Genomic DNA, 13,395 nt, shown 5'->3' on the forward strand with positions numbered 1-13,395 from the left:
TTGACCTGTCTGATTACAAGCTTCTAGTAATCGGACGGGTCAAATCGGACAGTTTTGGAGTTACATAGCAAAATTAAGCTATAAATACGGCCTGTTAAGAACCAATCATATTCAAGCATTTTGTTATTGACACAATTAATTATAATTTATTTATTTACTTGGTGTTCTATGTAAATTTCTATTTATTTTTTTAGCGATTCATTTATTTATTTGCCACTAAGTGTGTCTTGTATTGACGTCTCTAATGTTAACTTTTGAAATAAAAAAAAAAAAAAAAGAAAACGCATTCCTGGGGAAGGAACCCATCTAATGTTCCGATAACACCATATGTTAGACAAGCTTTTGACAGTGATACCTTCACTACACTGCACGTGCACTGATCTTCTCTTTCTGGTTTCAGAGTTCAGATCCTGAACTAACGGGTAGTCTTACGAACAAGACTGTCCAGAGATCGTCAAAGGTAAGTTCCTCAGAAAAATTCACTTCTTACAATAAAGGAAGCCCAAATTAATAAATTAGAAAGCTTTATTTTATTTTGTGTCTGTCCAGTGTGCTTTTACAACCAGACTTGGATTGACAGACGTCGAAGAATTTGAATCATTTTCTGAGCTTTTCTGTGCGTGTGCGGACCTCATCGTTGATGGAGGTTTTAATTAAGGACACGGAGAGCGCCTTTCTACCACAATTTGCTTGCTAGTTTATACAGAAAGTTGTTCTTGAAATTGTGGTATTCTGGTGAACGCCCTCGCAATTGTTCTCAGCCTTTTATGGTTGGAAGTACTGTGCAATGTTGATTTTCACTGTGAATTTTTCAATATGAAATGGAATGAGGCCCAATGCGGATTGTGGATTGTAAACTGGTGACTAAATTCTTGGGGTTGTAAAATTTAAAATTTAAACGCCACTAGCAACCTTTGGGTTGGAGACTCGATTATAGTCCATTGACTGCAAATTGTTGATTCCTGATTTTACACTATAAAATTATGAGGGTTGTGGGTTGTGAATTATAATAATTGGTTATGGATTGTAAACTGAATATTCTGTTAGCCTCCACGTTGGTAGAACCAGGTAAGTAACAAGCACCAAGCCACATGTCTCTCTCCATACACCAAACCCAATTTTTTTTAAGCCATGTCATTACATCGGCGTTTTAATCCCCCCCCCCCCCACCCTCGGTTATTACTACTGTCGTTGTGTTGTCAGATCGAATCCTTATATGTCTGTTATGAAAGTTGTTGAGTAGAGACGTCAAACCCCAGTAGAACTACTTTCATTTCTAAGTAGTTAATACGAAACGCTGGTTCTTCTCAACTCCAAAGTCCACTAGTTTTCTAAACCCCATATACTGCGCCCAAACCTCTAGTGGAGGCATTTGTGGTAAGGGTTAGGTTTTTTTTAGGTTCTAATAGTAGACCTCCCCAAACTAAACGGCAGAGAAGCTACAAACTATCAACCCAATAATCGCGCAACTTTTCTAATAGTCATTTTGCTCTTGTGCAGTAAGCTTTGACAAGCTAGCTGACACGTACATGTTCAGCTTTAGTAGAAGGGAGTTGAATTGTCATGTTCACACTATTCAAATTATATCCCAACAGTAATGAATTATCTGTATGTCCCATAAAAGTACTACCTAAAGACCTGATACGAGAATAAACTGGATTAAATACTTTAGTGAATAAACGAGAAGCACAAGCCACGCTACTGGGCAAACAACTATACTGAAAAAAGCTACTTTTCATTTAAATTCAGTATCTATCCTCCGGTGCGATAGCAACTAAATTATAGGCATCTTTAAGGATAACAGATGTCATAAAGCACCCTGGACGCATGAGTTTGAGGGCTGTTTGAATATTATATTTTTATAAGTATAATGGTAATATGATACAAATTCATTCACAGTTTTGAGGTTTAAACTCATTCTGTAAGTACCATCTTTCTTTAGACGCACAAAAATGGTGGAGATAACAGGTCACCCTCTACATGATTTGTTTGTTCAATATCTTCTTTTTCGAGGAGCTTAGCAATTTCTTCGTTGATTACCTCCCTTTAAGAAGGAGATAACTGCATTTGTTTAAAATCTTTTCGAAAACGTCTTTTTTCCTGGTGTCAGCTCTTTCATCGTCTAAAAGCAAACCGTAGTTCTACGTACAAGGCGGCCTGTAAATCACTAGAGGTACGTTCCTCAGAAAAGTAACTCAGAGATCAATTCATTGTAATGACTTCTTTCATCACATACTTATTATTACTTATTTATTTATTTATTTATTTATTTAGTTATTTATTTATTTATTTATTTACTTGGTATTCTATGTATTTTCTATTTATTTTTGTAGCGATTCATTTATTTATTTGCCACTAAGTGTGTCTTGTATTGACGTCTCTAATTTTAACTTTCGAAATAAGAAAAAAAAAAGAAAGCGCATTCCTGGGGGAACGAACTCATCTAATGCTTAGATACCACCATATGTTAGACAGGCTATTTAACAATTAGACGGCGAGCTCGAGGTTTCTATCGGCTGATAGTTGGCGAGGGGAGAAGCCCCGAGCCAACTATCAAAGGCGATAGAAACTGAGAGCGAGCCGTCTAATTGTTTTAGCATACCTCAGTGACCGATCTATCAAGCAAAAAAATCTTTTTAGTTCATAAATTTTTATACATTTGTGCAATGATGCATGCTAAATCGCGCGCTCTGACAAACTGGCGCATTTGCCAAGTTCATTCATCAAAGTTCATTCATCAATTAAAACAAAGCTAAACAGTGATCTCGCCATACATTGCGCAGTCTCAGAAACTTGCAAACCGTAGAAGAAAAAATGATGTTAAGCTCAAACTAAGTTTAATTTCAAAGTCCTTGTCATTTTCAAATTCTGGAAAAGAGTTGACAAACATTTTGCCGTCTGCTTCGTCGTTGTTGTCGTTGACGCCGCCTTGGTGGCCGGTTTTTTGTCGACAAAACCGTCCCCGGAAAGTTTCTTCGCAGATCAAAATATCGTCTACCCTGGGGTGTTTGGCGGAGGATAAAGATCTTTGGAGTGAGACTGCGTTGGTTTTCTCTTCCTCTCCTCCCGAAATACAGGTATGTGTAAAACAACGCGGTTTGCTGTAATTGTTTAGGATCTTTTGTATCTGCATTTCCTAGTTGACCACTTTCAAAAAGCTTTTGCAATCGCTCGCTTATGATGGGAGTTTTATGAACAACTGGACGAACTTTTTCCTCTTTCATTAGATTTTTGCAGACTGCATTTAGCGTATCATTTGCCTTCTTAAATTCATAATCACCGACGATAGACCCCGGCTTGTCAATAGGTGCATGCTTCAAATATCTATCAATGGCCGCTCGGATGGCTTTAAGTGAAGAAACTTTAAACGGTTCACCATTTGTTTGTCTCACTGACACATAAAACCTCTGCAAACACTTGTTTAATTCGACTTTGGTTTGTTACTCAATGGGTGTTCTTTTTAGGTTGAAAACCAATTTAAAACAAATCAATAACCGCAATTGTTACTTTTCTTTGACAACTTTGTTTTGTTTACTTACGAACTTAGGTAAGCTTACGCGCAATTTGTTGTTGGTTTTAAATAACGCATTTTATTTCGGAAATTGTTCTGCACTTACCTTTAAAAATCTTTATTCCATACTTTGTAGCTTTCTTTGTTTTTTTCTGGCATGGCACTTTGCAAAACGTTTTGTACGTCTTCTTCACAAACTTTACGAAAACACGAAGGGGAAGCCATTTTTTCAACAGTTCCAGGTGCCGTCTATCGATCGATAGACGGCACCTGCGTAGCCAATCAGATTGCGCGTTTACGTGATAGTCGGTCACTGAGGTATGCTAATTTCAGTTATACCTTCACTGTACTGCACGTGCACTGATCAAAAAAGCTTCTCTTTCTGGTTTCAGAGTTCAGATCCTGAACTAATGGGTAGTCCTAAAAACAAGACTACACAGAGATTGTCAAAGGTAAGTTCCTCAGAAAAATTCACTTCTTACAATAAAGGAAGCCCAAATTAATAAATTAGAATGCTTTATTGGAAATTTTCCATTTTATTTTGTGTCTGTCCAGTGTGCTTTTACAACCAGACTTGGATTGACAGACGTCGAAGAATTTAAATCCTTTCCTGAGCTTTTCTGTGCGTGTGCAGACCTCATCGTTGCTTGGGGGTTTTAATTAAGGACACGGAGAGCGCCTTTCTACCACAATTTGCTTGCTAGTTTATACAGAAAATTGTTCTTGAAATTGTCGTTTTCTGGTGAACGCCCTCGCAATTGTTCTCAGCCTTTTATGGTTGGAAGCACTGTGCAATGTTGATTTTCACTGTGAATTTTTCACTATGAAATGGACTGAGGCCCAATGCGGATTGTGGATTGTAAACTGGTGACTTAATTCTTGGGGTTGTTTAATTTAAAATTTAAACGCCACTAGCAACCTTTGGGTTGGAGACTCGATTACAGTCCATTAACTGCAAATTGTTGATTCCTGATTTTACATTATAAAATTATGAGGGTTGTGGGTTGTGAATTATAACTAATTGGTTATGGATTGTAAACTGGATATTCTGTTAGCCTCCACGTTGATTAAACCAGTGAAGTAACAAGCACTATGCCACATGTAGACCAAACCCAAATTTTCTGTTTTTACATCGGCGTTTTAATGCCAATCCCCCTCCCTCCCCCCCCCCCCCCCGGGTATTAAAATACCCTACTGTCGTTGTGTTGTCAGATCGAATCATTATATGTCTGTTATGAACGTTGCTGAGTAGAGACGTCAAACCCCAGTAAAACTGCTTTCATTTCTAATTAGTTAATACGAAACGCTGGTTCTTCTCATCTCCAAAGTCCACTAGTTTTCTAAACCCCATATACTGCGCCCAAACCTCTCGTGGAGGCATTTGTGGTAAGGGTTAGGTCTTTATTAGGTTCCAATAGTAGACCTCCCCAAACTAAACGGCAGAGAAGCTACAAACTATCAACCCAATAATCGAGCAACTTTTCTAATAGTCATTTTGCTCTTGTGCAGTCAGCTTTGACAAGCTAGCTGACCCGTACATGTTCAGCTTTAGTAGGAGGGAGTTGAATTGTCATGTTCAAACTATTCAAATTCTATCCCAGGCCTTGTAGGACCGCCATATTGTTGTCCAGAGGACATGAGAAGATTATCTGTGCCGTTGCTTTTCTGATCACCGGAGCCTAAAACCTCTTGATTCGACTCATGTTTAAGGACTGTTTATCGATTGAATTGCTAGGTTCAAAGATTCTCCAAAGGGAGAAATACAAACAATTTTCTTCTGATAACGAAACCTCGTGAATGCCTATTAAACGAGCAAAAAGCCTCACTTTGCGCATCCGCCTAGCTATCTCGTGTGATCCCTGAGGCAGCGATGACAAGATAGAATATTGGCTATGGACCATAAACTGGATTGTGGACAAAGGATTTGTAGACTGGACGGTTTAGTGTTCACTGGGATTTGTGGACTGTAATCGTAGTCGTTGTGCTGCTCCAGATCTCGAGTCACGCTAAACGATTTTTACCAGTAGCAGCAAAAGGAAGCCTGCTGTCAAACTGAGCGCAGTTATGAAATCCTCACGGTTACTTGTTTTTTTTTTTTTACGTAACGTGTACATGCTTGCCTCATGTTCTAACACTTGCATGATTGACATGATGAGAAAGCATGCTTGTCAGTGGTCTCACGCGTGAATTTGACCAGACGAATGCAATCGTTTGTCTTCGCGTTTCTATTCCTAGGGCACGAAGTCATTCCATCCTTTTATTATGAGATAATCTTTTTGTTAGTGCAATAAACGTCACACAGAAAATTCTGACGTCACTAAAACGGTTTAATCGCGTAGCCGAGAACTTACAAAATACCAAGCACCGAGTCTTACACCACGTGTTTTTTCAACCTAATCCTACTCTAAATATCCATCACGGAATGTCCCGTTATACTATTCCTCCCTAAAAGGAAGGAATCTTTAGATTCACGATCACACGGAATAATAAAGCAAAATAAAGTCAATCAGTTCAGTCTCTTGAAGGTTTATCTCTCTAAAACAAAGAACAGTTTCAAAGTTTACGCAATGTTCTAGCCTTCTTCAGCAATTTTGGTCTCAGCCTCTTGATCTGCTCCTTGTTCATTCTCTGCTTGTCCTCCGACATCTTCAAGAGGTCCGACATCTGCTGTAAACTATTTAGAATCCATTCCCCATAACGGTCATAGCGTACTGGTCTTTGGCCGTAGCGGGCTACCTGTTCTTGCTCAGCCTTCTGATCGTCTTCTCGTTTCTCCTCTCCGCTTGCCTGGCCATTTTTAACATCTTCCAGCAGTCCACCTCCCTCCGTAGCCGGCATGTCTACTACCTGATTATGTCCACCACCCTGTTCGATTCTTCCGACTTAAACCGTATCAGCAAAGCCAGAACGATACTCGCTCTTGTCTGGCACATCAACAACCTCATCGAAAAGCTCATCTCTAGCCGATAGCCTTTTCTTCAACTCCACCGGTAACAGCCAAAGGCTAGTGGTACCTGGTCACATTCGTTGCTTCCACCTTGAGGTGCATCCAATGAACCCCAGCAGCTGTTTCCTCTATCCTTTCTACCTGCCTTCTCTGGTACAACTGCAGGTTGTTAAAATGAACTACTTGAGATCTCCGGGAATGCCCCGTCACTTTTTTTACCTCTGGGCCCTCCCACTCTCGATGGAATTTGTTTGCTTCACCTGGCTTCAGTTGTGGAGTGTAGCGTAGCACCAAATCACCAGTTTGAAACACCATCTGTCTTACTCCTATGTCATACGCATCTTGCTGCCGACGCCGAGCTACTGTCAGACTTTGCCTCGCATCACGGTATGCGGTTTCTAATCCGCCCTGACAAACTCTGAGTAGTTCATCTCATCAACTTCGGTTCTGCCCATCATCACATCCAAGGATATCCGCATCTTCCGTCCAAACATAACACTACTTTTGAAAACCATCATACAGTAATCTTGTTGTTCATCCCAACTTTGTGAATCATCTTCAACTCTGGCCTTCAGTATGCTCTTTAAAGTCTTGTGCAGATTCTCAATCTGCCAATTATCATTAGGGTGGTACGCAGTTGACCATGTTTTGTTGATCTCCAGCAAATGGCACATTTCCTCAAGCACCTGGGACTCGGAGTTTCTTCATTGATCACTGTGTATGCTGTCTGGCACACCATATCGACACACCCAGTTCTTCACCAATACCATTGCAGAAGTTGTGGCACGTTGGTTGGGAATTACAAACGCCTCAGCCTACTTTGTAAAACTACACTGCACAGTTAGAATGTACCTGTTTTCCCTTCGAGACCGTGAGAAGGGACCGACAATGTCAATGTCGATCCTCTACATAGGGTTTCCAGTAGGTATCGGATGTAAGGGTGCTTTCGGTTTTGGTGTGGATTTGCACTGGGCACATATCAGACAACTGCTACAGTACCGATAGACTACTTTTGTCAGCCCTGGTCTCCAAAGCCTGGCTTTCATCTTTCTCAAGGTCTTCATCCTTCCTAGGTGGGCATCTGCTGGACCATCATGAACTCTGGTGAGCGCTTTGTTAACAAGCCCCCAAGTTAAAACTATCCTGCCCTTAGCTGTGGAAGTTCCCTCAGCCGGCCGCAAATAGAGTACTCCTTCTCGTAGTTCTAACACTTCCCACTGTTCCCAGATTTCCCTTGTTGCTCTACTCAAGGGTTGGAGCTCCTCGTCAGTCGGCCTCTACCACTCCCATGACAACTGATCTACAACTGGGCCAATATCAGGATCCTTACCTTGAGCTTAAGCCACCTTTTTTGGTGACCACAGATCCTTTCCTTCATTCTGGTGTTGACCACTGGGCAGGCTGCTGGTGACTTTTGCTATATATGGTTCTGCAGGTGGAATACACAAGAAATATTCTCCATGATCCCGCCTAGGCTGTCGAGACAAACTGTCCGCATTGTTGTGCTGTTTTCCAGGCCGATGTTGGATCTCGTAATCATATTCTTGAGGGTGCTCAAGCCAACGAGCCACCTGTCCTTGGATTTCTTAAAAGAACGTCAACCATCGTAATGAATAAGGGTTAGTTCGTAAACAAAACTTCCGCCCTAACAAATAGTATCAAAAGTAGTCAACAAAAGTCACTAAAACAAGCATTTCCAAACGACTGGTGCAATAGTTCCGATTATGTTTATTCATGGTCGACTACCATAAGCAATCACTCGCCCAGTCCCATACTGTTGCTGTTGAGAAAAAACCGCTCAAATTCCTAGGTATTGGCTAGCATCAGCATCAAGTATGAAAGACGCAGCTGCAGAGCTGAAATCGTGATAAGCTAGTACTGGCGCGCTTACCAGGCGATATTTCAACTCCTCAAATGCAGCTTGCTAGGCTTCAGTAATAAACCAGCAGTTCTTATACGATCAAACACCAACCGTAGGCGGTGGAGGTGATCTTCAAAGGTTGAAGCCCAGATGATGAAATCGTCCAAATCTTTTTTCACTTGCATCTGCCAGTACTCTGAGGCCAAATCAAACCTTTTTTTTTTTTTTTTTAATTAATTCAAGTTTATTCACAACAAAACATAACTTACAATACTAACATTTCTTACTAATTAAACAATACCACGCGTTACTTACAATACCGTAGCATAACTTACAATAACTAAACCTAAATTGCACTACTCATAAGAAGTTATGAAAAGAAAAGCTACATACAATCAATTTACTATTAACAATACAAAAAAATGGAGTTTTTACACAATGCCTATAACACTAATTAGAACAACTGCTAACAAAAAAAAATACAATACTTAATTATAATACACTTATCATTTATCTTCCTTCCCTGTTATTTATTAAAACTACAATTTACGTATTATAAATTAATAATGTTACGTAAAGAATATTTAATAAAACATAAATATGAAAATTAAAGAGAACAGATCGTTGCCCATTTTTTGTTAAATTTAATAAGGGTGTTGTTCTGAGTACAGATATATTTTTCTGTTTCAAATTTAATTTTGATCTTAACCTTAAACCCAGTTAAGCAAGGGAGTATTTGAGATCTTCTGCAATCCCACAGATACAATTTAGCTATCAATAGAAAGTAGTTCAGTAAGGGGCATTCTGAAGAAATAATACCTATTTAAACATCTTGCCAACTGAGATGAAAGAATTCTTTTGATAACGAATAAAAATAGAATTCAAAATCTTTCCAAAAACGTTTCGAGTATACGCAGTCGAAAAGAAGGTGTAACAGTGTTTCCGGTTCAGACTTACAAAAAGAACATTTATTGTCTGTAATAAATCCTATCTTATATAATTTGGTATTAGTGTATAGTATAGAGTTAAGGACCTTGTATTGAAAGGCCTTAACATAAGGCTCGGAACATACAATATGAGGTAAAATAAACACTTTTTCTAATTGATCTTCGCTTCAATTAAAATCACGTTTCAAAACTAACGAGTGTTTAGAAAATTGTGCTTTTTTGCTTATAATCAGTGTGTAATAGTCTTTTGACTTTTTCCTTAAAATATCAAAAGCGTTGTTATTAATTATCAGGGAAGGTGGCCCTGTCAAAAAGGTGTGATTATCAGTTTTTGATTTTGATTTTAAGTAGGACGGTATAGCATGTCTGAGACCTGCCCAGACTAGAAAATTTGTTTTATCAATCTTTTTAGAAATAGCATTAAAGGATTCGGTAATATTAAAATCGAATAGAAGATCTGTTACCTCAATAAAACCTGACTCAAAATACGTTTTGTAGAATATATTTGCCTATTATTTATACAAATGTCTTTGTTTTTCCAAATTACATTGTGCCAAAGTTTCTCTGTAGAAAATTAGTCACGAAACTCTGCCCACCACTGAAGCAGTTCACTAGAGAATTTGGAAGAGATTGTGAGGTCTTTTATATCATAGTTGCAGTGGAATAAGAAAAGGCCGCCAAAACGTTTCAGTAGGTGATGTAAATAATGTTTCCATGCCCCGTCATTTTCGCCAAAAATCCTCCTCAGCCAGGCTAGCCATAGTTTCAAGATCAATCATTTTCAAGCCGCTCTTTTGATAATCGTTTATTACTGCCAAGCGTGTGACTTTATCAACCCCTTTCCATAGAAATCTAAATATCAATTGGTTCAGTTCTTTGATGACTCCCCTGGGCATCGTTAATAGGGATGATACATAAACAAACTTTGGGATAATCAAGGATTTTATTACTGTTACCTTCCCATACAGAGATAGGCCTCTTGTGGACCACATGTTTATGAGTTTCTTAACGCTGTCCAATTTTTCTATAAAATTTTTTTCATGAAGTAATTTTTGATCATAGGAACAATACACCCCTAGAGCTTTAATTGGTTCATTTGGCCACTTAATACCGAAGGGTTTTGCTTTATTTTCTCTTAATGATCCGATCCACATTCCTTCAGTTTTCGTGGGATTAACTGCTAAACCTGAAAGCTTCTTAAAATCATCAAGCAGCTTAAAAAGAGCTTGAGCTGAGTTAATGTCCGAAAGGACTGCTGTTGTGTCATCCACGTATTGGAGTAACTTTGTTTCTTCCCTTTCGATAGTGATACCATTTATCATTGAATTTTGTCGAATTGCGATAGCCAAGGTTTCAACTGCTACAACAAATAAATATGGAGAAAGGGGATCTCCTTGTCTAACTCCTCGTTCAAGTCTAAAATAACTAGATGCTACACCGTTGTTAATGACACAGCTTTGTATATTATTATAGAAGGTCATTACCCATCAAATAAAATTAGGACCAAAATTAAAGGATTCTAGACAGCTTTGAAGAAAGTTCCACTCTAAACTATCGAATGCCTTCTGAAAGTCAATAAAAATCATTAAACCAGGAATATTTTCTTCAACTGTAAAGTCCATTATATCGAAAATTGATCGCACTGTTTCACCAATATAACGATCCTTAATAAATCCAGTTTGATTGTGATGGATAATGTTTGGTAGAACATTTTTTATTCTAGTAGCTATAGCTTTAGACATAATTTTTGCATCTACATTTACAAGAGAAATCGGTCTCCAGTTTTCGAGAAAAGAGCGATCTTTTCGTTTCTTCTCAATAAGAGTAATCACTGCTTGTTTTTGAGAGCATGACATTTCACCTTTTTCGAAGCATTCGTTTGCACATTGAATGAAAGGATCACTAATTAATGGCCAGAATTTTCTGTAGAATTCAATAGGAATGCCATCATTCCCAGGTGGTTTGTTGCTTTCAAAACTTTCCAAAAGCAAAGCACATTCTTCTGAAGTAATTTCTCCCTCACATAATACCTTTTGTTCATCCGAAAGTTTAGGAATGTTTAAATCTTTTAAAAAGGATTCAATCATCTGTGAGTTATTTTCATTCTTGTTTCTGCTCGTATACAGTTCTTGATTAAAGCGTTGCTGTGCGGATAAGATATTGAAAGGATCTGTAGTAATCGAACCGTTTATATTTAATTTTCTAACATGTTTTTTAATGTGATTCCTTTTTTCTAGATTCAGAAAATATTTGGTACTTTTCTCACCGTGCTCGTGCCAACGAGCTCGTGCTCGAATAATAATTCCTTTTATTTTTTCTTCATAAAACAATTCCAACATATCTTTCGCGGAATTTAGAATACTTGCATTTAAGTCGTTGGGGTCTATTTCATGTATATGTTTTGCTTTAGCGTGACTTTTTTCTCTTTGGTTTCTTTCCCGCGCACTTCTTTTCGAATACTGAATTGTGTGTGCTCTTATATTGTATTTCATCCAATCCCAAATGCTTCGATTGTCCGACAGTTCATTACGAACTTCGGCTAACCAAATTGGTATCTTCTCTGCGAGATCATTAATATAGTCCTCGTCATCCAAAAGAGAACAATTCATTTTCCAGTAACCGGGACCTTTTATATCGTTATATCTATTAGAGAACTCTATGGAAATTGCTGCATGGTCTGTTTTAATGGCCGGAATTATGTCTGTTGTTACAACTAAGTCGTGTAGGGTATTTGAAATCAGCCAGTAATCTAATCGACAAAAAATCATTGGAGAATTTTGGCTCCATGTGAAACTTCTTTTCGCAGGATTCTTCATTCTCCATATATCGACAAGATCGAGCTCTTCTTGTAGACTATCAATTGTGGTTACGACAGATTTTCTTGGAATTAAAAGACCCCCTTTCTTATCAAGAAGTGGATTAAGAGGGCAGTTGAAATCCCCACCTATAATAATATTTTCTTCCTCATCAAATTCATTTTCCCGCAACGTCATAAGCAAATTGTTGAAAAAATTGACGATATTTGTGTCTTTGTTTGGAGCATAGATATTGATCAATATATACATTTCGTCTTCAATTTCTGCTTTTATTATTATATACCGTCCCAAGGGATCCAAAATTTTAGAGTGAATTGTACAATCAACACCTTTATTAACAAGGATTGCCACCCCACTTGAATTTGAGCTGCCATGGGCCAAGATAATCTCACTTCCCCATTCGTTTTTCCATTCGTTTTTTTCGAGTGAGTTTCTTGTAAGAAAATAATATCTGGCTTCCTCTCTCGACACCAAGTAAATATCATTTTTCTTTTCTTAAAATTGCTTATGCCCCTCACATTAAGCGAAATTAATTTAAACATACTAGCGCTCATCTAGTGGACATTAAAAAAACATAGAACAGCTCTGGGATTGCAGAGGAAAGCAATAGAATAAAACAGAATGGGCTGATGCCAAATGATGGCATGTGATTGTTACGTAACATTTGCTTATCTGGGCTTCTGCGGCATTTAACAAAATATCTAAACGTTCTACTTGTGTTACAGGAAAACGGCATGACATTTATCATCAATACATAAAGAAAACAATAAAAAATTCCTACTACAAACACAACACAAGACTGAAACAAGAGGAGAAAGATACTTAAGATACTTAAGATACATACCTCGTGTTCCAGATTAAAAGGTACTAGGTCCATCTCCATCTACTGAACAACCTTCCGTTGGTAACAAGATAGTTTAGGAAAATAAACAAAAAGGAAATCGAGCTCCTCCACCGCAATTCAAAAAGAGTAAGAAGTAAGAATTTCACAAACAAACAAAACAAAACAAAACAAAAGGTGTCTATGGAACCTAAATTGAAAATAGAGGTGATTTTGCTCTATTGTTCCTTAGACAAGAGAAACATTTGACAAATGATTGAGAAGGCCTACATCATAGTACACAATACAATATGTTGGAAAAGCTGACAGACTACAGCGTAAATCGTTTAACCCAAAATGTTTTACATTTTGACCAATTTACCATCAATATATAATTTATCTGGCTCTGATCTACTAAAGTTGGCGCGTTTGCCTTCTTTCCTTGCCTCTTTGAGCCTTTCCACCTGTGCTTTTCTCTTTTGGTGTAATTCCA

General features: G+C 38.1%; 2 protein-coding genes across 2 annotated transcripts in view; one reads left to right on the forward strand and one right to left on the reverse strand.

Annotated features, from left to right (window-relative positions):
* LOC146489888 (hsp70/Hsp90 co-chaperone CNS1 homolog) overlaps window positions 1-13,395 on the reverse strand; it is a 187,430-nt gene that overhangs the window by 67,054 nt on the left and 106,981 nt on the right. The gene's annotated exons all lie outside the window — the stretch shown is intronic.
* LOC146489891 (uncharacterized) overlaps window positions 1-13,395 on the forward strand; it is a 51,966-nt gene that overhangs the window by 12,470 nt on the left and 26,101 nt on the right. Inside the window, exon 6 of the mRNA XM_085084580.1 lies at window positions 401-460. Within this exon, the coding sequence (XP_084940706.1) occupies window positions 401-460 (60 nt within the window). The remainder of the gene's footprint in view (window positions 1-400; window positions 461-13,395) is intronic.

The sequence above is a fragment of the Pavona decussata genome, unplaced genomic scaffold (assembly GCF_977016875.1).
Source record: "Pavona decussata unplaced genomic scaffold, jaPavDecu1.1 SCAFFOLD_2, whole genome shotgun sequence".
In the NCBI taxonomy this organism is placed as follows: domain Eukaryota; kingdom Metazoa; phylum Cnidaria; class Anthozoa; order Scleractinia; family Agariciidae; genus Pavona; species Pavona decussata.